Source organism: Silurus meridionalis, chromosome 16, assembly GCF_014805685.1.
Source record: "Silurus meridionalis isolate SWU-2019-XX chromosome 16, ASM1480568v1, whole genome shotgun sequence".
Taxonomy (NCBI): domain Eukaryota; kingdom Metazoa; phylum Chordata; class Actinopteri; order Siluriformes; family Siluridae; genus Silurus; species Silurus meridionalis.
The window spans coordinates 7,428,318-7,453,598 of record NC_060899.1 but is presented as its reverse complement, the minus strand read 5'-3'; the positions used below and the strand labels follow the sequence as shown (position 1 = coordinate 7,453,598).

Here is a 25,281-nt window from a genome sequence, read left to right as displayed (position 1 = left end):
GGTAGTGTAGAGGTTTGGAGTTGTCTTAACTGGGCTTCTTGCTTTAGTAAAATGGTATTCACCTGACATATGTGAAATGCCTCTCTCTCTGTAATGCCACGCGTTGTTATATTGTGTTTTTCAGTGGGGACTTACGCTATTTAATCCACCTATCAATACTACCACTAGCACGTGGCCACTGTTATATAGACAAAAAGCCACTTTATGTAATTTTATCAATCCTTTTTTAACTTTTTGAACTGTTCACAGAAATCTCTGTCTGTGAGGGGCCATGAGAAATGCTACGCCTTATGGGTGTTAAAAAAACATTTGTAAACGCTATGAAATCACTTCAAATCATTGTTGAGAATCTGGGAAGTCAGCTACATTAAGTCTATAGCACCATTAATGCACCAACCTTATCCTTAAGAAGACCTTAATATGGCCATAAGACACCACTTAGGATAGAGCCAAACACACACACACACACACACACACACACACACACACACACACACACACACACACACATTTACACACACACACAATTACACTGAGAAAGGTTGCTGTTTTGTCCACTTTATTTCGAAGTTGTCCATAGATAACACTGAAATGAACAAATGAAAGATGTTTCCACAACAAAAAGACATTGCTGTTCCTGTAACACTAATATTGGGGGAGCACAGATACAACAGTACACAAACACGGTCACAATCCAAATCCAGCTACACACTTTCCAAATGAAGCTGTGAAAGTGCCACAGCCATAGCCTGTCCCACTCTACAAAACATGTTCACAAAGAAATCAGATGAAAATCTATACAATCTATATGTGAGGAAGTGCTTATTATTATTATTTTTTGGAAGTACCAACGTCTACAAAATCACCAGCAAAAATACTTTATCTCTGTAAAAAGGACTCAGCAGGACAAGCTTTGGCTGTAGATAATGTCACAAGCTATTACTTTTTTTTTTTTGGAGGGGGGGTTTGTTTCAGTAATACAACACTGTTCCTTTATTACAAATGTACAGACTTCTACTGCGATTAAAACAATGCCCTGTGCACAGTTGCCTTTTTTACCTTTTACAATTCCCTCAATACCCTAAATAACCAGCCGTGCAATTAACAGCAGGAATTTGTGTCACAGTTTCTGCAATGTTCTTGGGAAGATTTTCTTTCTTAGACATTGTTATTTTTTTCATGTAAAAACAAAAAACAAGATATAAATGGTAACAGTTTGAAGAAACATGCAGTACTAATGTCTCCAATCCCTCTCAGACCCTGAAAAAAAATGGCACCCTGAGTGTTAATTAAACGTATTATTCAAAATGTAAACACACCTTTTCCTGCAGCTAAGTGAAGTAAGAAAAGGCACAGACGAGAACACCACAGAGCTGTAGGATAAGATGGCGCCTACAAATCGAGGGCCATTTTGGTTACATCAGCTTAATCATTTTATCAAGCATGTCTTACTACTCAGTATGTGTTTAGAACCCAGGTGTTGTCTTTCAGGTCATGACCATGGACATCATGGCTATTTTATTTTACTCTAATCCATTTTTTTTTAAATCTTACATGAAGTGTTTAGTTTGAAATAGTTTCTGTTTCTCATGTACAAAACTCAATCTTTCTGTTATCCAGGTCATTCTGAGCTTTTAACAGGGAGATGCAATTATAGTGCTACACTTGGCTTAACAAGATGGCTTAATGTTTCAGAAAACAGGCTACATTATGAAACTCTATCAAATTCACCATTCATAAAGAATAAAACATGTAGAAAGCTGGTTACATTACTGTTTTTGTGAACGGTAAGAAAAGACTGACTTATTTCTAATAAAATATTATTTGTGAATTTGCAAATATGGAACCATGTTGAATTAAACAGCATGTCATGTATATTAAATCATACATGTTTATGGTATGTCTGTTGTAATCCTATTACATAACATTAAATTCTTAGGGCTAGATTTTCCTATCCTAATGCATGACAATCTTATATGCCAGTTCTTACGATTTTTTTTAATTTTTTTTATCACAAGTTAACATATTCAAATGAAAGTGGTTTATTATTGAAAAAGTGTATCAGGAATTCTAGCACTGGGATTATTAAGCTTCACTTCTGGCCCTTAAGGATGAGCTGGTACTACAGCAAAAAGGATTACAAGAGTACCTTAATTCCCCAAGTTCTCCTAATATTCTGGTAAAGCAAAACAGTAGTGAGCAGTTTCATATTTAAATGCAATGCCACACTGTTCCTAGGGAAAGGTTACAGAGAAGGAGAGAATAAGGCCAGGGACATTATACAGTATGGACATAAATTTATGCAACCGACATCTCTTCCATTTTCTCAGTGCAAGAGTGAGAGAAGTCGAGCAGCATATCAATGACAAATAAAAATGCTTAAGCTCGACCTTGTTTTTTTTTCTCTTTATATTCAGTTCTGATTCAGGGCTCGATCCAAACGGTTTATATTAGCTGCTCTGACTTGATGACCTCACCCTTCTAAATGCTCAAATTGAAGCCTGTTGAAACAGATCCTCAATAAATGAGTTTAAGTGAATCATACACATCATAGACAGAATTGCACTGGACATCAACAAAGATAAAAGACACAGACATTTTTCGTTTAGCCAATTCTTTTTGGCGTGATGGATAGATGTCCATTAGCTAAAATGAATCTTCCGTTTCCATTTCAAACGTTTTGGTTAAAAGGTTTTCAACTGGTAATACTGGTAACTATTTGAAAAGAACACACACCATCTTTGCGTAATGTCACCATTATAACACCTAATGAACAACATGCCTATGTCTACTGCATATAGGTGGAGACATAAAAATTCCGGTCATATAAGGAGGCACAATGTTCATTTCACAACTCGCTAACAACAATCACGCTGCTTTCTATTTTATTTTATTTTTTATCACATTTAGCATTGGAGATAAATAGCTAAACAAAGCTGCTCCCACCAGACCTGACACAACACCACACAATACTAAGAGAAGGACCACCACCTTTTTAGCACACTATGATGAGTCTTCACAGATACAGACCTAATGTAACGCCAAGATGGGTAAAGAATTGACTACCATTACACCACTGTCCCATGAGCATGACATACAAAGAGAAGCCCAACAACCATGGACCTAATACACCTCAAAAAATAGGAAATTTTACAAACAACCCCAACATTTTTAGATTTAAAAATTTACCTATGTAAATTATAAAACACATTGTATCTTGCCACCACAGTAAAATGGTTCATTAGCGTTTTTTTTTTTCGCCTATTGGTAGTAATAATCACAGTTTTTTTTTCAAAAGATATTTCTTTTATAAGCTACAATAAGAGTGTTAACAATTACACTGGAAAAATATATGTATGTTTTTTATATTCTCTATATAATTGTTTTGTCTTTTTTTTATACAGAATGTATATATAGTGTAATTATGGCCATAGTGGCAAGGAAATAAAGGCAACGGTAACAATTACCACACTTCTTACATCATGTGATTCAAGAATCGTGTGGTTTCCGAATGGGAGGAGTCAAGAAAAAAAACGTATTGGTTAGTGGCACTTTTTGCATTTTAGAAAATAAATAAATAAATAAAATCAAGAATAAGGCTACGTGGGTGTATGCTCATCTGATGCTAGCTGAGTGAAGACATTGTGGTTCAAAGATTTCTATTAATGTTTGACCAACTTTTACCAACACATACCACTCTTTCCATATTCTTTCAACATATATCTCATTGCCTAAACATACAGACGAACTGAGAGCAAAAACATTATCAGCTGTCATCATTTAAGAACCATCCTGGACAGACCATGCATCATAGGTAGAACCATGACCCTGAAGTGGTAAAACTCAGTAAAAGCGATTCCAGAAAATTGTATTTCCTTTTACAATACTTCCTTTTCATGTTTTAGGAAGCTCTGAGTTTTAAAGAATTGCTTTTTTGTCTTTACATTCCCATCGGAAGATTTGCTGGCATTTAAAGAACCTTTTTTGTCCAAGTGTGACTTCTGTCTTTATTTAAGTATGAGACTACTAAGACTCTCTTATAATGAACACACAGAAACATTACAAAATAAATATACAGTACAATCATATCACAGTTCATTAGTTCATAAATATAAAATAAATAATAAATACACATTATACTTCTCCATAAGGTTTTGGATCTCTCAGGTTTTGTGGAAAAAAAAAATATCTATAATGGAAAAAAAATGACAGCCTTATTTAATTATAAAAAACCTTGTCAGTTGAAAATATTTTCACTTAAAAAAAGTTTTAAAAATCTATTCTCAAAAGAAAATCAGATATAAAAAATGGAAAATAGTTTTCAAAGTTTTTCTTATTTTATATTTGCGTTCATTTCGAAATGGAACGGGGTAGGGTGCATTGTTTCATACTTGTTTTTTTTCAATGCAGGAGGTGAGTTCAAATAAATAAAAAATAAAGAAAAAAACAAAATAAAAAACAATAGAAAAACATATCAATACATAAATAAATGACTGTTACATATATTAAGAGAGGAATACATAACATAAATTACTGTCTGAATAATTTATAAAACATTGACAATGAACCCTAGAAACTGTTAAATGAATAGAAGTGCAATTCATTGTTAATAAATAGAACAGATATGAGTGGATTTAACTGAGTAGCAATACATTATATTACTCTAGCATAAATAATGCAAATGAATGAGAATGTACTAGTGCTCCGGCAATCTAAAACCTAAACATTTCTCTAGAACTAATAATAAAATATATATTTATAAATATAATGGCTGAAATTTGGAGGCATGTGGTTTGACGGTTACACTGTAGAGTTAACCAGATGGTGTCTGACATGAATATCACACAGCTTAAAGACCCACATTGTGTTCTTTCTATGACCAGAATGTGCACAGGAGCTTGTGGAGAAACAGGTACAATGGGCCTCAATGACCTGAAGCTGTGCTGATTCACTACAGGAAGTGCTGCATGTCCTGTGATAAAGGGCCAGTGGTCTCCCATACACAATACAAAGATAATTCCATCCAAATGATTTGGCTCTTGTGAACGCTGAAGTACACATTCTCTTCTTCATCCTCAGCTGCATTCTCAAAGACATGCAAAACACTCCTTTTATTGTGTGGTTAAAATAAACAAAAACAAGCTTCTCTTTTTTCCCCCTCTGGCCAAACAAGAGGATTTGGTTGTGATCTTCTCGTCCTCTGCTTTCAATCCAGCAGCGTTTGTGGAATTTGGAACTTATATACATATTTCTTTTTTTCTCTTGTCACAGAATGCTCCCTGGGATAAAGGCCATTGTTAATTAAAAACACCTGAATGCCCATTTTTGTGTGTACCAGTTGCACATACTTTCTTTGCTTCTACACACATCGTTCTTCTTCTATGCCTCTAGTGAGCGATGCCTCAGGGTCACACTTTAATGCCTTTCACTGCCTGGTTGATGGTCTCGAGCAGTGCCTTGTTCTCAGGGTTCTGGTAGCAGTCTTTATTGGTGTACATGTCAGTCAGCGTACTCACATAGTTTTCAAAATTCTGCTCTGTGATTGGTTCCTGCTGTAAGAAAGGAAATTGGAGCTCATGATGCAAAACAGTATGCGCTTGTGCGGAATCGTGTATGAACGTGCATACTTGCGTTTGCTTTATTATTCATTTGAGATGGGTGGGAAATTTGTGACAATGAGCCATATTTACTGGAAGTGCAGCATTACAGAATAAACAGCATAATCATTATGAGTTCATTAAACAACAAATGATAATCAAGTAAACATTATTACAGCCATTTGTGGTATACAGAGTAACACTGCTAAAAAAGAATTCATGCTGTGTGTGTGTATGTGTGCGTGTGCGTGCGCGTGCGTGTGTGTGTGTGTGTGTGTGTGCGTGTGTGTGTGTGTGTGAAAACTCACCATATGGGGCAGACGGATATTGGCCAAGCTGCGTATCAAAGCTTGACTGAGTCCTGACAGCTCCATAAACAGTGCTTCATTCTGCTCCTCAATGATCTTATTTTCCTGCTCAATGTTTTTTAGGTTCCTCTCCATGGATGTTATCTGAGAAAAACAAAACCAGGTAAAAGCGGTGTTACCACTAAACAGCACAAATATTTTCAGTTCAGTTTTGTTGAGACAAAAATCAAGCCACATTCTATTGGATATTTGTTGGACCAGCATCATTTTGCTCTTAAGTTATGGGCGTTAGTTAGGGGTGTTTAGTTTTATAAATATATTTACTGGTAATTAATGATTTTTGTATTTTTTTATTCATTGTTTTGATTGATTAAATGTTTTTTTTGTACGTTGGTAGATGAAAACATTTTTTCTCAAATCTACAGGATGTAAGAACATGGAACTTCACCCTCTCTGGTTGAATAATACTTTATTCAAAGAATGTTTGAGACTTGGGTTATGCTGCAGCTTAAGGCAGGTAGAGACAAGTACTACATAATAAACACTAAGTCCCAAACCACATTATGCCTGCAAAGATGCCTTAACGGTATTACACCATTGGGTAACTGACTCAGTGTGGTATTATTAAAGAGGCACGAGGTTTGGGACATTGGGTAATTATTTTTACATGGCATCACATGTGGTACAATTACAATTATATTTGCTGCTGTTATTGAAGCCTCTGGTGAAGAGTAAAAACTTGATTGTAAGCATTAATGTGAGTCATTTAAAAAGTACTAGATGAAACAAGAGCTATTCTTTTAGTTTCCATATTAAGGTAAGGGATTTTCTGCTTCATTGTGTGGTTAACTGCTGTGTTTTTTGTCCCAATTGCCCAGTTCAACTGTCAAACTTGGTTAAATTTTGGAGATAAGAACACAAAGCCAATAGTAGCAAGTTACCAATGTAAAATTAACACCCTAAAAGGTAAATTAACTCTGCAGGTATTGGTCAGAATGTTTATTATTGTGAGAAATCTAGCTCAAGATTATTAAAAGGAAAAGCATTTCTATTATGATGACTATGGCTGGTCTAAGTAATACCAGACATTTTTCAGCTTTACTTTCATTTGGTATTATGATATAGGGCATAGCTGCCTCTCATGTTAACCAAAAATATCCTGCATAGCTCATTTGGGTCTTTTTTCAGGCCATTAATGTGATTAATGGCTAACCTGTGTTTGAAGGTTGACCATATCAGCTTCCATTTCGTTGTTGGACTCACTGAGGTCACTGATTTCTTTGTTGAGTTGCTTAACGTCTTCATCATTATCTAGCACTAAAAACAGAATAAATAAATTAGAATATACGAAGAGTAATTGACCTGAAGAAGACAATGAATGAACATGCTGCACTTACCATCACTGGCCTTAAACTTGGTATTTATATATTCCTCCCCAGGAAACTTGGCTTTTTTCTTAGCCAGTGAGGAACGAGGACAGCCGGAGAGACTGGAAATCAAAGAGAAACAATTGATAAAAATTTAACTTGAAAGAATAAAAATCCTTCAGATCACAAGACCCCTGAGAACAGTTTGCATCTGCTCATTAATACTGTCTAAATATCTTAAATGAAAATATCTAAAAATAGTCTATGAAATAGGAGGCGCCACATGGTCGAATATCTGTGTAGGACTATACCTGCGATGAGTAAGGAAGCTGCCGTTGGCATGGCCAGATCCATCACAGCCTGGTGTGGGGCAGGTGGGCCCCTCCGTCTTGAAGGCCTTCCAGGAGAAAGGTGTGCCATTCAGCATGCCTTCTTTTTGGCGCCGTGCAGCCAGTGGGCACCCATATGCACTGCGGTGGGTGGCATACTTCCCACTGATATGACCCAGACTGTCACAGCCTGGTACTGGGCACCTGGAAAAGAGACAAATATTTAGAAAAACAGTAAGAATATGAATATCAAGGAAGGATGGAAACAACAGTGACAAAATAGAAGGGAGTGATTGATTAACAGCAATTTATTAATTAAATATATAAAAATATCTCTAATTATGAAGTAACTCTGAATCTTGCATTTTTAATTGTAATAATAAACTTTCAATTAACTGCATAGTCATGAACCACGATTACATTTTTATTTATTTATTTTATATTTGCATTCTTAACCACTAAACATCTTTATTTCTATTCAAGTGTTATAGAAGCAAAAAGTGTTGGTGTAAACCAAATGTATTCACTGTTATGATGCTGTTGTAAAAGCTTTCTGAACTACATCAAGCTGTAGTAGGCTACAGTGAAATGACTGTCCTTTAAAAATTCTGTGACCAGGAATCATTTGAACTTCGATGATATTTATTTCTCCCATGAAGCTATTAAAGGTCCAGCTACAATGTTGTTTCATAACTAAGACAATACAGTAGTATAGTATTGTAAAAATCTTTCTATTTGGTACGAACTTTAAGAGTTCAGAGTCTTCTTTGTCTTCCTTGGTAGGTGTTGTTTTGATTCCACCTTTCTTGGCACGAGGACACCCAGACAAACTGAAAACAGAAAGTGTGAAGCCCATTAAGAGAGGAGGCAGAAAGCAACACCAGCCAAATTCTGGCCATGACTTAAGATAAGACAGGCCAAATGAATTAACATTACAGGTAGCATAAGTAGATTAATTTTCATTATCCATTCAGAAGCAATAGGGAAAAATCTCATATCCATATAGTGGATGATTATTGTTCGTGTAGGAGTGTGTGAGTCCTATCTACAACTACACTACCTCACTCTGAGCTTCTCTGTCCTGCAATGTTCAAGTATATATGAGTGTAACAAATGTGTGTTTGTGTAGGAGGAGTTGCATTAGCCATACCTTCGATGTGAAGCGTAGTTACCAGTGATGTGGCCAGAACCATCACATCCTGGCGTTGGGCACCTGGGTAAACAATAAATATAATGGCACAAAAGAGCACTATGATTAGTCCTGGATAATAAGTACAGCAATTAGCACGGTTAGCAAAAACATTAATTTATATTGGAAAGACTGCTAAAATGACAATGCTCGTAATAAAACAAACATTTGCACACAAGCATGTAGTTGTGACCTTTTATAGGAGAAGCAGCACTAAGTGAGAAGTTAATATACGAGCAAATTGAAAAAGCCATAAAAATGTATCCAGTAGTGTAGCATGGGGAAATGAAAGAAACAGAGCTATAACACATACTTGAGTTCAGTTGCATGTGCTGCCATGAGGGAGCGAAGACTCTTATCAGCAAGAGGGCACCCAGACAGACTGAGCCACAGGAAGAGGGATGAAAAAAAAGGAGAGGGATGCAAGAAAGAGAAAAAACCCAGAAGATCCCACATCAGTACAAGAAACAGAAACCAAGCAGCAAAGAGGCAAGGAAAGGCTAGATCTGAATCTAAATACATTCCTTAAACTAAATAGCAATTGTTTTGCAGGTACATGTAAAAAAAATACTACTCATGCCAACACACAGTGCTTGAGCCAACAAACTCACTTGATTATAAAAGCATCAGAAATCACAGAAAGTTAGAACGGGGGACAGTGTTACAGTTTGCCGTATCAAATTACCAACTGCTTTAACTCATTACATTTCTTCTCAATGTTGCATGAGATCAGGAGGTTCTAAGCAACCTTGCTACACAGTAGAGGAGGCAGGAGACAGGATCATAAAAACAAGAGTTTCTGCCAGCATCGTACCTTCGATGTGATGCATAGTTTCCGGTTATGTGGCCACTGCCATCACAGCCAGGAGTGGGACACCTAAACAGGGTATAACAGAAACGGTAACACTAAGTTAAAAAAAAACCATTTGAAACAATTTACAAATGTGTACTTACCAGAATAAAAAAAAACATGCATTAAAAGGTTAACAATAAAAACAGGTGACCTTTCATCACCTTGCACTGATTATATGTAAAGGCATTATATAAACTGTTGATTTGAGGCTATGGCCACAGACACTCACATTAGGAGCTCTTTCTTGCACTCCCTGGGCTGGAACTTGACTTTGAAGCTGGGGGATGTGACCTCACCAGGATACTTCCTGTCCTCTAAGCACTCCTGAGCCATATCACAGTCCTCAGCATCAGAGGAGACAAAAGAGTGGGCTGTATGTTCCATCTTTAGACCCACACACACACACACACACACACACACACACACACACACACACACACACACACACACACACACACACATATTTAATTTACTTTAGTTTTTATACATTAATGAAATTCCTTTTAAATGTGTCAAGTTCTTCAAGTAAATCAAGTTCTTGGCATGCCAATAATTTGTTTATTAAAATCATAAATATTCTGTTTTAACAGTGTATTGCTGTGCTAAAATATTATGTATTTTTAGTATACAGGGTAAACAGTTAATAGTTTGTAAATAGTTCAGTTTTTTTCTAAGCATTTGAAATATTAAATTATACAGTCTAGTGACTAGAGAAAACCAGTCCGGTCCTATCTGATGTAACTTGATTGAGTCCAAAAGAGTGAAGTTTCACCTCCTCTAGCTCCTCCTCCCTTTGCCGATTTGGTTTGGTATAATCCAGAGGCCCCTCCCACTCCTCCTGCTTGTAGGCCTGTAAGTGGGGTGAGATGGCCGTGTTGCCATGGCGCCCGGATGATGAGGATGATGAAGAGAGGGCAGGGGAGCGCATGCCTGGGCTTGTGCTCAATGGGCCTCCCTCTTTGTTTATGGGCTTCTTCATACTTAAATCTAGAGTGCCATTTTCATCCACCTCAATCTCCAGGTTCTAAAAAAGGTTACACAAAGACCTTATGATTAAGTGACCTTTCATACAGCATAGTGTAGAGTTAAATAAAAAAATATATATAAATAATATTATACTGCACAAAGTACTATTCCAAATCTAAACACTGACCATTTTAAAGATTTCATTGATTGTCTGCATCAGAACACAGCATGTACAGCGGCATACTAGTGTGTTGTGAGCTAAATGTGTTTAAACAGTGCAGAGTGTTGGAGGTGACTCAGTGTTAAAGAGCAAGAAATGTAGCTGATCCCAGAACAGCACTGCTCTGATTAGAGGCAAGGCACTAGCCTTCCCAGTCCATTAATCTTCCCCTTTTATCCTCCTCCACTAAAAACCTGGCAGTAAATTGACAAAATGGTGAACTAGTCACTCTATTTAGGAGGCAGAAAGCTTCAAAAAAAGGATATATGCTCTACAGTATCACAGCCAGAACTATAGAGAATAAACTCCTTTTTGGAGAATGAAAAAAGAGAGAGAAAAAGAAGAACTGATAGGAGTGGATAAAGGAAAAATAATTTGGACAGTCATATTAGTCTTTCTGACTCCACAGAATCATTAAACTGCCTTCTTTCATTAGACGAGTGTGAATAATGAACAGAAGAGCTATGCACACCTGCTTCTGAGCTATCCATGGATAACTTCATGTAATAACCGCTAAGCATGGCAAAAAAAGAGGAATAAAGTGGGAGGGAATAAAAAAGGAGGAGAGGTGATGCAACTAAGCTTCAACAGCAGTTGATGCCTTGGGAAGCATATCACTCCAGCTCATGATATATTTATGAAACTGCCTTACACTTAAGAAACATTTCCCCACAGCCACACAATGTAACACAGACACACCCATTTGCCCCATAGATGGGAAAATGTAAAGACTTAAACATACATTTCATGGTCTGAATGTCATTGTAGTACAGAATCTTTTTTGCAGATTTACAGTATTGTCATTATTTTGCTGCAATTTGTTTCAAGTCAATATGTGTGACTTCTACCTTATCTTGGTGTTTGGTACTGAGGTTCTCAGGTTTTTCCCAGCACCTTGTAGACAGGTTTAAAATGGCTGTGGCGGCCATGTGTGCAGCCTCAGCATCATGGGAGTAATCATGGGCTCCACATGAACTCTTTCCATAGGTGCTTTGCATGCTGGGACTAGGGGGGGAAGTCCTGGGGAATGGAGGTTTGGCTGTGGATAAACAGTGGGAGACAAATTAGTGACATTTCTTATTAAAACTTTTATATTTTGCACATAATTGCTTTTACTTACTTTTGAAAGCTTTGGGTGAGTTTTCACTGGTGTGTATCTGTGGGGCAAGTACACGCTTGCCGAATACCTGCACATCAAAGCTTGCATAATCAAAGGAGACCTTAGAGTACTTCTCCAGCTCTTTTGCCAGGTTAGCACGGGGTGTGTTTGGAACCATGCTGGCTGCCCTATAGCTGCCACACTGTGGCATCTCAAGCTGCTTCACAAAGCACATGGGTCTAGAGAACGAGATAGTGAGAAAACTAAAAATGTAAGCATATATTATTATATATATTATTGCATATGTATATTATATGCAGGTAATAAATAATGGCATATAAGCTATAATTTCAAGATTTCTGTTTGTTTTTTTTAATAGCTTTTCTAACACTTTTGTTAGTTTGTGTTAATACATACTTCCATACAATTATGTCAAAAAATACACAATTCTGAAAGTCCTCCCCCCCAAAAAAAAAATCACACACACACACACACACACACACACACACACACACACACACACACACACACACACACACACACACGTTATAAAAAAAAAATTTCCAACTAAGGTACATATTTATGTATTTATTTATTTAAAATTTCTGAGGTTTTTTTTTAGTTCTAGCATGTTTAGGCTTTCTTATATACAGATAAAACATTTATAAAAACAGACAAAAGAGTAGGCTTTAACAATGTCTTATCACCTCTGGGCACATTTGCATTTTGTAGAGCATGGAATTCATTTGCTTTAAAACAGTCGTGCATGAATCCAGTGAGTGCTGGTCCTAAATAATCTTTTAAGAGCAACAAAATCCTCTAACATAATTTGTGTTTGTGTGTCTGTGTGTGTGTGACTTATAAAGCAAGAATTCTGTATTGCTATTGTACTTATATATATGTACACTTACAGCCTGTGTTTTCTTTCATTCTTCATACTTTATTCACTATTAATATCAGCAGCCAAACAAAACGTTTTATAATAGTAATTACCTTTGGAAAATATTCCCAAAATATTTGGTTAGAGACTCTTTTTATTGACAAACTAATAAGATAAGACATCTCTTATGGATGCTCAGAGCTCATAGAATTCTAAACTATGATAATATAGTGTGTTCAAAAAGTCCCTCTGCAGTGGTGGTGTAGAGCAGCTTTTCTGGAGACAAGAATACCACATCATGATACTGTGCGAGATTTAATAAATAAATACAAGTACGAATAATAATGAGTTTTATTAAACAAATATTTTCCCATAACCTACTCTGCGTGGCCATTAATGAGGGACTTTTTGAACGCTCTGTATATACAATGAAAAAAAAAAGGTGAGAAATATTTTTTTTAGGCTGTTATTGTATCTCCTTGTCTGTTTAATCAAGATGGCATGCAGAGGATGAGCATTGTCATTCAATATAGCCTTGAGTTTAAGCCAGTACATTCCCATTAGAACAAGGTGACATATGCACATCTCTTTTGTGACCCCTCTGTCTCCTCCTAATGGGCTCCAGCACCACACTAATGCTCATTCAAATTACAACTGTACCAATAAGAGAAGTCTCTGTCCATTGATACAGGAATCTGCATTGCTTTCCAACAACAGACATCCTTCCTGGAGGAAAGTAATTATTTTTCTCATACTCCATGCCCTGTAAGTCCATTAATTAGCTTATCTGCAGTATAATTAGTGCTATGGGGCTGCTTTGTGAACTTGGTATGATAGACTAGGCAGTTCTCTGTTAGAAGGGCAGAAAGGGGGGGTTAAGGTTGAACAAAGAATTCATCTACTAAAGGCAAAGTCCTCTGATTGACAGCTAATATCTTAACAAACTGTGGCAGGTGGTATTATTCATCATGTTGTTACATTGACTTAGGCCAGGTGTATTGATTCTATAGCAATATAACATTCTAAAATGTATTCTATACAATGAATATATACTATTTGCATCTTGCTTGTTGTGCATGTAATTCCTGTTCTTTTTTCTTATGATTGGAATGAACAGTGCCTTTGCTGGAATGAATCTGAAATCCTAACCTGTCTGGCTTTCACATGAGAAATACGAATGAATGAAAGTACAGCAATGTAGCTAAAGGTGTGGACTGACCTGAGCACTCTCTCTGTGTTCGGGCTGCTTTTGGGCTGTTCTGTCTGTGGCTGCAACAGCTGCTGCTTGTCGTGGCTCTTGGACAGCTTCTCAGCAGCAGCGATTGGACATCCAGATAAACTAAGAGCACATTAAGTGTCATTGAGAGCATTGGAAAGGTGTGTGAACATATGTGTGAGCATCTGCATGACTAATGGGAGATGCAGTGGCGTGACTAATGTGAGATGCTGTACCTGCGGTGTGTGTTGCGGTTACTGTTGACGTGGCCTTGTCCTGTGCAACCAGGCGTAGGGCACTTCAGAACATTCTCATGCATGGCTAAGACTGCACACACAAATAAAACAAACAGGGAACCAAATACAATTTAAACACACTGTTAAAAAAGCAGGGCATTTACAAAGAAAAAAAAACGTACATAGATTTTTATTGTAGAGTTTATCATTGTTAATTACAATTATCCTTCCATTCTAATTTGAATATATATTCAATGCTTGCAAATTATATATATATATATATATATATATATATATATATATATATATATATATATATATATATTTCATCGCAGTTGCATAGAAACAAGTGCAACATTAAGCAGCAAGAATGATACATGCACAAATCTGGGTGTTGTAACACTGAGCTAATAAAGGAAATCATTTAGCAAACTAGTTTTTAAAAAATACAAAAATGTTTTTAAAAAAGGAAACACTTTAATTTTATATTTAGAGGTGCAGGTGTCTTAGATTGTCACAAACAAATGAATGAAGCAATAAACCTTTTAATAGATCAACAGTGCAGGAAAGTATGGTCTTAGATTGTCACAAACAAATGAATGAAGCAATAAACCTTTTAATAGATCAACAGTGCAGGAAAGTATGGTACAATATTTTTTTGCTGCTTTACTTGGTGGAACCAGGTAGAATACTCAATGGTTTTAAATTTTAAAACCCATTAAATTCAATGGTTATATACATGTATAAAGGTTATAAAAGCCTGATTAAAACTTAAAAAAAAAAACTGAAATGTTATTTTATAAAAAATATGTAAATTCAGCCTAAATAAATCCAATAATGTATAAGCACTGACATGAATATGTGTAATAACTTATTGACCTAAAGGAATATGTGATGATATCCAAACATCTCTGCACATCATGATTGGAGATTTGTGGTGCCCCATAGATGCAAATTCACCTCAATTAAGTGACTAATGAGCTGATAAAGATCTACACCAATAATTTCTGATTCTCATTTACAAATTAGGCCTAGATGTTGATAGTAAACCCCATTACCCATGTTATAATTTTGTGATTTATTAACTTACTCTGCTATTCATATAATATATTTTACTACTCTACTTGGCTGCATTAATAATTAGAATAATAAATTGCCTCACAAGGAAAGTAAGTGTGTTTGTGTGTGTGTGTGTGTGTGTGTGTGTGTGTGTGTGTGTGTGTGTGTGTGTGTGTGTGTGTGTGTGTGTTTGTTTGTACACAAGTCTGACTTACTCTCTGGGGGGATCCTGTCTTTGTGAGGACAGCCAGACAAACTGCGGTGGTGAGGGTACAGTCCGGTTACGTGACCGGTGCCATCACAGCCTGGGGTGGGGCATTTGACCTCTCTTTTCTCTGACCTTGAACTTTCTGCAAAGGTAAGGTCAAACTACTTGTCAGTCAAACCAGCTGGTTTCCTACCAACTTTCACAATACTGTACAGAAATACAATAAAATAAAATATAAAATATAAAATAAAGTGTAATAAGAAAACCAGCAGAGCTTTATTACATACAAATAACTATATACATTTGTCTAATACTCACTCACACCCCTTAACAATATCTGAAGCCCTAAAGTCACTGGAGTGGATTTAGAGTGATAATGATGGCCATTAGATGCAGTTGATGAACATTTGTTTGCAGTGTGGTTGAAAAAAAAAGGGTGTCATTAAACTGGTACCACTGGAGAGGTTTGTCTTGGGGATGTATACGGTGTTCAAATGAAAGCACATAGACAATAAAGTCAAGGCTGAATAAATGAGAGTCAAAAGGGAGAAGAGAGAGGGAGACTTAGAGGATTTTACTCATGCCCCAGTGCTTCCTTAATTGAATGTTGAAATGCTAACAAGACATGCAACTTCTAATTAAAACCGGACCGGGTATAAGCAAGGCAGTTAAATGGGGATGTGCAGAACCTGACTGAGTGTGCTCAACGACTGGAGTGATGTGAGGACCAGGCAGAGCGCCAAGACACGACCACAAACAAACCAATAAAAGAACAAACAAATGCAAAACCAATCTAATTACAAGCACCCTCCCCCTCTCTTACTCTCTACTGCGTTAAGTGCTTTCTCCAGTAATCACATACTACAGCTTCAAAATATCTGGAAGCAAATTCATTTGACCTGTTTACACTTTATAGCGATTCCATTAAAAGTCTACGGGCTCTGGTGTCTTGTTAAAGCAAATGTATGTCTTTTCAGCTTATTTATCTAGGCTTAAGCTTGATATTTAGGTGCGTGTCTATGTCTGTTTAGTGCTCTAAGCCAAAAGTAGACCTTGAATTTTTTTGTTTGTTTAATGCAAACCCTACGACTATGCCTTCAGGAACGTTGAAAACACACAGGTAAAAAATGCCAGCACAGTCACCACAGGCCGTAAATTACGACTAAGTCTTTCAACTTCAGCTTAAGTTCATCACAGTTTTTTGTACCTGCTTTTTAAAAAACATTTTTTATAAATAACTTATTAACCTAATTAAACCCACTGTGCACAGACAGTTCATTCAGTGGTCGTTGCTTGCATATTTGCAAACCTCAGGCCACATAAAGTAAAAATCCTGATGCCAATGCACACTTCTGAACTCAACCAGATGTTCTGTAAACCTTTTTGGCAGCCACTTCCTTCTCCCTCAGCCCTTACCTTTGCAATAGTAACTCTTGCGCAGCAGCTCCATGTGTTTGGTGGGTCGATCATCTAGAGGGAAGTATCGATGATGCTCAGAGATGGCTGTGAACTCTCTGTTACCTTTGACCTGCTGGGCTTTGAGAGCGATAGCCTGCTCTAAAAGTCTCAGGTTTCCCCGCATCATGTCATACATTTCTGACTCTTCAGCCATCACTGACGGTTCCTCCTCTTCATCATCCCCGTTTTCTTCATCCTTCTCTGATTCCTCAGACCGCACTTCGATGATCATTGGAGCTGCTGGGACCTGGCTGGATATACAACTCTGTGGTGAGAGGGGTTTGTGGGTACTGTAGTCCTCCTTTTGGGAGCCCTGAGTTGCATGATTTACATAGGGGTCAGTGTGGCTGTACTTGTCCAACTTTTGATCTTTTACTTCTTTATCATTGTCATACTCTTCCTTCCAGATTTTCTCTCCCTGTGGCTTCTTGTCATTCTCTGAAAGCTGTTTACTGATTTCCTCTGTGAAATACTGGTGGTCTGACTCTTCCTTCCTTCCATTCACTTCCTCCTTCACCATTTCGTCCTTTAGTTTCTCATTCAGTCCATTCACAGTGGATGATATTTGGCATTCACATTTCTTCCCAGTGCTCTTTTCCTCTCTGTTTTCCTCCTCTTCTGGTATGGTTGATCTATCCATATTTTCCTCTATGGCCACAGAATGTTGTTGCTGTTTTTGTTCTTGTTTTTGAGGTGATGTGGTATGGTTATTGTGGCTGCTGAGGTGCAGTAGAGAGTTGGCTACTATATGCTCATAATTGGAAAGGTCATTTGTTTCAACAGATTTAGCCTTCTTTGTGCAAGATGCCTCAATGATCACACACTCCTCTGTGAGAGAAAAGGAGCGAATGAGAAAGACGTATTTGCTAATTAACAGTGTATTACTAATTGACTAACAAACATTTGTCATTTTTTTGTCAACATCAAAATCATGTGTAGTTTTGGGAATTATTTTTCTATATTTCATGGGTAATTAAAAAAAAAAAAAAACCTTCATTAGTTAAGTTCAAGTGTGAGTTGCTCTTCTGTATAACAAGCCTACAGATTTCAGTAGCCACAGGAACGTGGTACATGGCTGTTGCACTTTAAACACTCACCTTCATCACCTGCTTCTCCTATGTTGGGGCTTCTGTCTCTAGCTTCCTGCTCTTCTTCTCCTGCATGCTCTTGATTTCTATGCAGCTGAAGAGATTTGCTCTCTTCTTCCTCATCCTCTTCCTTTACCTCTATCTCCTCACTGCTCCCCTCACGCTCTTCATTAAAGCATCCATCCATTGCCAACTTCAATGGGTGGGACTTCCTCTTGGATGGTGAGTGATTCTGTTCTGACTCCTCCAGGAGCCTCCTTTTTCTGGCAATAGGGCAACTCATTGTACTATGGTAAAGAAAAAAGGGGAAAAAAAATATCAGATCAAATGTCATTTAAAAAGCTCTAAAAAAAATCCACTAAAAAAAGCCAGTTTACTCATATCATAGGACCAAAGGCAATGTTAAAGCAACAAACCATGCCATGCAGGAAGCACATACTAACTATTGAGAGCAAATGAAACGTAAGAACTACAGAATAACATCTTTGGAGGGTGCTGTGACAGCACACACCCATTATACATCAAAGTCAATTAAGTGAAAAGCTTAATTATGCCACATTTAAAGATAGGTACAGAGAATGAAAAAGAGTGATAAAATGAACACAACAGCAGACAGCACAATTCAATAAAACTCCCAGCTCCAAAGTGTAGCTACTGAAGCAAGACTCTGTGAGATCTATAAACATGGGGCTTCTAAAATAGTCTCCTTAATAGATACATGTGTAAATAAACAAAAAAGTAATATGTTCACAATAAGCTGGAGACGTGCCACAACGAACGGCCCAGAGAGGAAAAAAAGAGAGAGACATACGGAGAGAGAGAGAGAGGGAGAGAGAGAGAGAGAGAGAGAGAGAGAGAGAGAGAGAGAGAGAGAGAGAGCACTCAGACAACTAGAAAGGAACAAAAAGAAAAAGAAAAACAAAAGAGGCTCAACCAGAAAAATTCAGCAGAATTATAGGTATTCTGAGAAAACCTGACATGGGTGGCTATATCGAAGAAGGCTCATAAGGGGAAAAAAGCTGGAAAAAGATGGGATCTATAGAGGACTACAAAGGACCTATAGAGAATTATAGACAAAAGATTATATGGGTATTTCATCTGTCATACCTTCTGTGTCGTGCATATTTGCCACTGACATGACCACAACCATTGCATCCTGGAGTAGGGCAGCTATATGGAGTCAGAAGTAGTTCAATTTAGTTTAAGGCTTATAATAATAATAATAATAATAATAATAATAATAATAATATTATTATTATTATTATTATTATTATTATTATTATTATTATTATTGTAATTTTTTGTTTCACCTTTCATCTTATTTTTTTAGTCCAGGCCTTTTGGACAGATAATGAATATTTACCTCAGTTATACTACAATCTTCCACATTTTGTGCACCTACATCTTCCTAACACTGATCTGACAGAACACATGTCATGACCTTCACACAGGAGGACATGAGAAAGGGCCAGGACCTACAGCAGGGCCATTTTTTATGTCATGCAAAATGATAATCAGCATTTATATATATGCATTAAAAAGCAGGTTAATCTGAAGGGGGAAGCTGTGTTAATGCAAAATAATTTCAACATATATGTAAACGTGCATGCAAGGCATGCAACTCTCTCGAAAAAAAGGTTTTCAATCCCTTTTCAGATTCCTTTTCAAAAAAATGTGTTGTTTTGTGATGTATAACTTGAAACATGCAGCTGAAAATGATTGGCCACAATGATAGAATGTTGGCATATTTGTCTACACAGAGGAAATCTGTCTTACCTCAGCTCCTGGACTATAATCTCGGTGGGAGCTGCAGAAAAAAAAAAAGATTCAATATAGAGTGTCAAAAACTAGCAGAGGAAGCGTAAGTCCAAATAACTGCAGAAAAACGACAATCAATAAATCACAAACACAAAGAAATCCTTAGATGCTACATACAGCAGCATATATGATTGCATTATCAGGTAAACCAGACATGGCCACGTGAACACGCGCACACACACAAAACACTTATGCCATGAACAACTGATTCAGCCAAAAACACAGTGTTGATGAGGAATAAAAAGTGCAGCTATATGCAGCCTTCAGCACAAAAACAGTGATTAATTGCTTCTGTAAAATTAAAGACTAAAGCTAAATTGCAGAAAGCAATAAGCTTAGCATTTTAAATCAATACTTTTGAGTGCAGCACTTACGGTAAACAAATTGGGACAGACTAAAAGATTTAACTTAGTGTAGGGTTTTTGTTAAAAAAAAAAAAAAGAAACAAGAAAAAAAGCACTACTTAGAGCTTTTAAAAAATATTTAATATATCAAAGTTTTTCATTTTAACTAATGCGTCTGTTTGATTGTATCCTTTTGAGAAGGATTTTTATGAACCGCTGTTTTTGTATGTAACTATCCCCACAATGCACTCTAATCAAACTGTGCTTCTTGCCCAGCAAAGGAAAAATGGTCTAGAAGGTCAGCAAACACAAGCAAATCTGTCTGAATGGAAATGAAAACTGATGCTTTGCTGACCAACTAAAGTGGTGCTTTGCTGACCAGCACAAATGTTGACTCTACACAGATAGACTAAAGAGAGAGAGAGAGAGAGAGAGAGAGAGAGAGAGAGAGAGAGAGAGAGAGACTTACTTCGTCCTCCCTTGGACCGTGTGCATGCACGCTTGTCATCAATGTCCAAGCTCATCTGTGACAGAGGTAGAGGAGAGAGAGTTTAAATTGCATTCTTCAGGCAGAGCAGAAATACAGTTCAAATAAAGACATAAATATAAATGTACAGCCTCAATCTTATAGAATTGTACAACACACATTTTGAACATACAGTACATGTATTTTTCCTTTGGTAAACTTTTACTTGTTTACCTCAGTATGTTGCACCCCTCACCTTTTTACTGAGAGAGAAATGAAGAAAGAGAATGTGAAATTGCAGCAAATAAAAATGAAAGCAAAAATAAAAAATAAAACACACACACACACCCTGTGATCTCTCTTTCTTTTTCGCCATCATTTCATCACCCTATAATTTACTGCACCTGAACAATCTATATGATTGGATGGTGCGCTTGGGGGAGTACGCTGTATCTTTCGGAAAAGCCTATTTATGACTGAGGCCCCATGTGAGGCTTGAGTGGTTATTATAATAGCACGCATAAGCACAGGGCTAACAATAATAAAAACACAGTCACTCCAAATCACTGTAATTCTTTTCTCAGGGTCTACTCTCTCCCCATCACTACACTGTGCTTTCTGGCACAAAGGAGCAGGTGTCGAACCCTGTTTCACACTAAAACACACACATACCCACTAGAATGAGCTCACGCTAAAGCTATTGGGTGTTTTTTAAGGCACAATAGTGCCATTAGCCCTGATTACCCGGCTGTGCTCCAAATCAAATGGAATCCATGCAAATGCCCTACATCTCCCTCCCATTGACCCTCCCTGAACCCCACTCCCACTACACTTAGCCACTTTGTTGGAAGAGCCTCCAAACCTGGCAGAAGCACACTAGAGTTTAACACAAGAGTTTCTCTTTCACTTGGCCCCCTTTCTCTTTTGCTCTTTCTTTCCTCTTCACCCTCTCTTCCTGCTGATCGCTGACTTTTGAGAGTGTGGGATAATGAGGATGTTGTGTGTGATTTGGGTGTGGGGCAAGGATAAAAAAGTTGATTGTGTGTATGTGTGCACATGTGTGGAGTGTGGGTGTGGGTGTACTAGGGGGGTTGGGGGTTGTATCCGGGTGTACAGGTGCGGCGAATGCCTTCTCTTCCTCTCTCACACACTCTCAGCTCTCACCACACACTCACAACAAGCCTGCTTTGTGCTTTGCCGAGATTCACACACACTTAACTGGCCTGGGAGAAAAAGTTTGCTTAAGCATTTCAAAAAGCCCAGCTCAGATAAACCCTGGCATTGTGTCGAAGGTTGTGGGTGTGTGTTTATGCATGTGCCATTCAGCAGTGAGGTCTGTATACCCTCTCTGTGCTTCTGAAACTTCCTTCTGACCCCAAAACACAAAGGCCAGGGAGAGATGAGTTCACTCCATTCTCCTCTCTTTAATGATGATACTGTAGTGCACTCTCCTTTCTTTTTCTCTCCTTCTGTCTCTATTCGTTCATTCCTCCCTCCCTCTTGGACTGATAGTAAACAAATGAATCGTGTAGGCACTAATAGAGCCCGCATTGCTTTCATGTTTTGCGTAACCATAGTTACATGCACGTTCCTTTCAAATAGGTAAGTACATCAGAGTTCACATTCTTTTTTTTTTTTCTTTTTAAATTCCACCTCATTAAATTTGTATGTGTGAGACTGGTCCATTTCATCTGCATTTCCTAGATCTCTTTCAAAAGCCTTTTAATGCACGTTCAGATTATTCCGTTTGTCTCTTTTTGAATCACGGTCTTTGACTGCTAAAATGTATATTAACCAGAAAAGATGAAAAAGACAGAAGTGAGAAAGAAAGACACACCGCGAGATGTCTACAGAAAAGCCGTAGGTTTTCATTAGCTAGAATATAGGGAGGATCGTGCGTCCCTTGAGGCTGCATGCTGCATTATTAATTTTGTCCCTCTCAGCTTTGGGCCGGCTTTGCTTGTGCTCTCTAGGCTGACAGCTCTATGTAAATTGCTGGCTGGGGGCAATGACTCCACAGAGAAGGTCACCTCTCCTCCCCCGGTGTGAATAAATGAGCCTTTTATTCCCCTCCACATTTTTACAAGAAGAGCACAAAACCCACAGTGGCGGAGTGACAGGGCGACTGACGTTCCTGAAAATTACCTGCAGACAGAGGAACACAATTACGGGAGTCCAATGATGTCACCAAGGAGATCCATCATGCCTGTCCATCAAAGGAATAGGAGGAGTGGATTTAATGGGCACACTTGGGGCTTGACTGACAACTAGTGGGGGTTATGGATGTTCGTGTGCACTTTAGTGTGTAGTAGCTGTACATTTTATGACTGTATATGTATATAATTATAATACTACACTTTTCATTCCACAGTACTTACTGCATAAATCAGTAAATATTCTCAATATTCAAAAATCATATTTTGCCACTTGGTTTATAAAGTGTTTCCGATATGTGTGCTTGTGTGTATGTGTATTATTTGAATTTGTGTGTTTCTGTCCCTTGTGAGAGCCTTTAACACAGCTTGAGCGCCTGATGATATTGTTAATCACTCAGGCTATGTGGCATCAAATAATTGGATGGTTTCAAAAGGAATGCATGCAACAGCAAGTCTTTAAACATATCACATCTGATCAATAAATCAATGGTGTCAGATGAATGTTCACCATTACAAGCAAACAAAAACACATCCACTGGGCCACAGGGCATGAGTGCTTACACATAGACACTGTACACATACTCTCTTGCATTCTCTTTCTCTCTCATGCACCTTTCTCCCTTTTGACCCCTCCTCTTACTGAAACAAAAATAGATGGAAGACTGTGAAAAAACAGACTGCTCTAAAAAGCATCAAGAAAAAGAAGTGCTACTTAGAGGCCAAAACGCACATCTAAGCATAATTGATAGAGTAGGAAAGGAGAAAATAAAGGGAGCAAAGGATACAGAACAAGAGGTAGAGTCCAGAGTATTTGTAAACAAAGCAAACAAAAACTGCTCAAGGACAGACCCACTGTTAAATCTTTCCAGCCTTTTTCAATAATACAATGAGGCTTTTAAAATTACATTTGGGAGAGCACAGAGCAGGTGACATTTAGTCACTTTTGCTTGGTAATGACCTTCATCTGCTGTCACTCTTCCGTCAAAATAAAAATAAGTTATAAATGGGTGAAAGAGAAAAATGGCTCATCCATGTCAACCTTATTGGCAAACAGCACCAGTAGGTAAGACTCACTTTGATTGCACGATTCTGCGATCTGAGAGAGGGCTGGCAGCGGCTGATCTTGTCTCCTCTCGTCCAGCGCTGATTTACCAGCTTGCCCCGATACTCATTCTCTGATAAGGAAAGAATAAAATAAAATAAAAAAGATTGAGGGATCGAAATAGAGAGACAGGGGTAAATAACAGCATCAGCACTGGCAGAGAGAACAGTAAACTAAGCACAAGTACTATCAGTTATTCCATTCCACAAGGAATGATTCAGCAGCAAAAGGGCTACATCATCCCATCACCGCTCTGAAAACTCCAGAGTCAGTACAAGAAAAAGACAAACCTGACTCTTTCTCTCTCTCTCTCTCTCTCTCTCTCTCTCTCTTCGCTCTCTCTCTCTCTCGCTCTCTCTCTCTCTCTCTATCTATCTATCTATCTCACACACACACAGACACACAGACACACAGACACACACACACACACACACATACACATACACATACACACCCATCCACACACAGGAATGGCTCTCTAAAAATAATGGAAAAACAAAAATACTAAATGAATAGAAAGTCATTTAAAATCAATACTGTGTAAAACAAAGAAGGGCTGAAGAATATTTTAGAAAGCAGATGGTTCATAATGCCAGCTAGGGTGCCTATAAATACACTGCATATTGTTGATGCATAGTAAAACAGAATCATAAATCACAATTTGCAATGCCATGTGACTGAGTATATAAGCACATGCTAAAGTAGCTGGTAGACAGTTGGTGCTGAGAATCAATCAAATGTGTGTGTGTGTGTTTGTGTGTGTGTGTGTGCGCTTGCACATACATGCTTTTTTTTGGGGGGTGGGGGGGTGTAAGTAACTAAGTAACTAAAGTAAGTAATGAATCTCTCATAAATCTACGTGCTTTTCTTCCTTCATGTTTTTTCATTAGTGTAATAGCATTTGCCAAAGTGCTAGACTTGCAAGCTCAAGAAAGAAAAAAGCAATGAAAAAGAAAAAAAATTAAGGCCGTCACACTATATTTGTGTTAAAGTGATCATCCTATTCGTCACCATACACAGATTACAATGTATCTGTTGGATCTCTGTGCTCACAATGGGGCTCATATTGCTGTGCATTTAACACTGTCAACTAGAGATAAATCAGGCTGAACATGCTAGTTATATTATTCTCAAAGTTTTCGCTGATTGAGATAAATATAATAAGAATGGAATAAATACTAAGAAAAATAGGAATCTGTACGAAAAATAGATGCATAAAAAAATACAGGCTATTGATATGATCCTCCTGCTTTTATGACTTGGCCTTCATGTTTACACTCTGTACCTTTCCATGTACCAGGGCTGTTAACACTATATCCCTT

The 25,281-nt window shown here is 37.6% G+C and overlaps 1 protein-coding gene across 7 annotated transcripts in view; it reads right to left on the bottom strand.

The window, feature by feature from the left end:
• Positions 1-550: 550 nt before the first annotated feature.
• Positions 551-25,281, bottom strand: part of myt1b (myelin transcription factor 1b) — an 87,975-nt gene continuing 63,244 nt past the window's right edge. For 3 of the 7 annotated variants that reach the window (XM_046870134.1, XM_046870137.1, XM_046870140.1), the window contains exons 2-23: positions 23,932-24,032; positions 20,705-20,759; positions 19,850-19,880; positions 19,181-19,243; positions 18,083-18,360; positions 16,944-17,813; positions 15,535-15,669; positions 14,261-14,351; positions 14,028-14,147; positions 11,950-12,167; positions 11,678-11,868; positions 10,416-10,667; positions 9,873-10,027; positions 9,605-9,667; positions 9,104-9,172; positions 8,752-8,814; positions 8,348-8,431; positions 7,584-7,805; positions 7,303-7,394; positions 7,119-7,222; positions 5,906-6,049; positions 551-5,552 (exon numbers count right to left, since the gene is read on the bottom strand). In XM_046870134.1, the coding sequence (XP_046726090.1) occupies positions 5,409-5,552; positions 5,906-6,049; positions 7,119-7,222; positions 7,303-7,394; positions 7,584-7,805; positions 8,348-8,431; positions 8,752-8,814; positions 9,104-9,172; positions 9,605-9,667; positions 9,873-10,027; positions 10,416-10,667; positions 11,678-11,868; positions 11,950-12,167; positions 14,028-14,147; positions 14,261-14,351; positions 15,535-15,669; positions 16,944-17,813; positions 18,083-18,360; positions 19,181-19,243; positions 19,850-19,880; positions 20,705-20,759; positions 23,932-24,032 (3,545 nt within the window). In that variant the 3' untranslated portion in view covers positions 551-5,408. The remainder of the gene's footprint in view (positions 5,553-5,905; positions 6,050-7,118; positions 7,223-7,302; positions 7,395-7,583; positions 7,806-8,347; positions 8,432-8,751; positions 8,815-9,103; positions 9,173-9,604; positions 9,668-9,872; positions 10,028-10,415; positions 10,668-11,677; positions 11,869-11,949; positions 12,168-14,027; positions 14,148-14,260; positions 14,352-15,534; positions 15,670-16,943; positions 17,814-18,082; positions 18,361-19,180; positions 19,244-19,849; positions 19,881-20,704; positions 20,760-23,931; positions 24,033-25,281) is intronic. The other 4 variants (XM_046870135.1, XM_046870139.1, XM_046870138.1 and 1 more) reach the window with 4 other exon arrangements.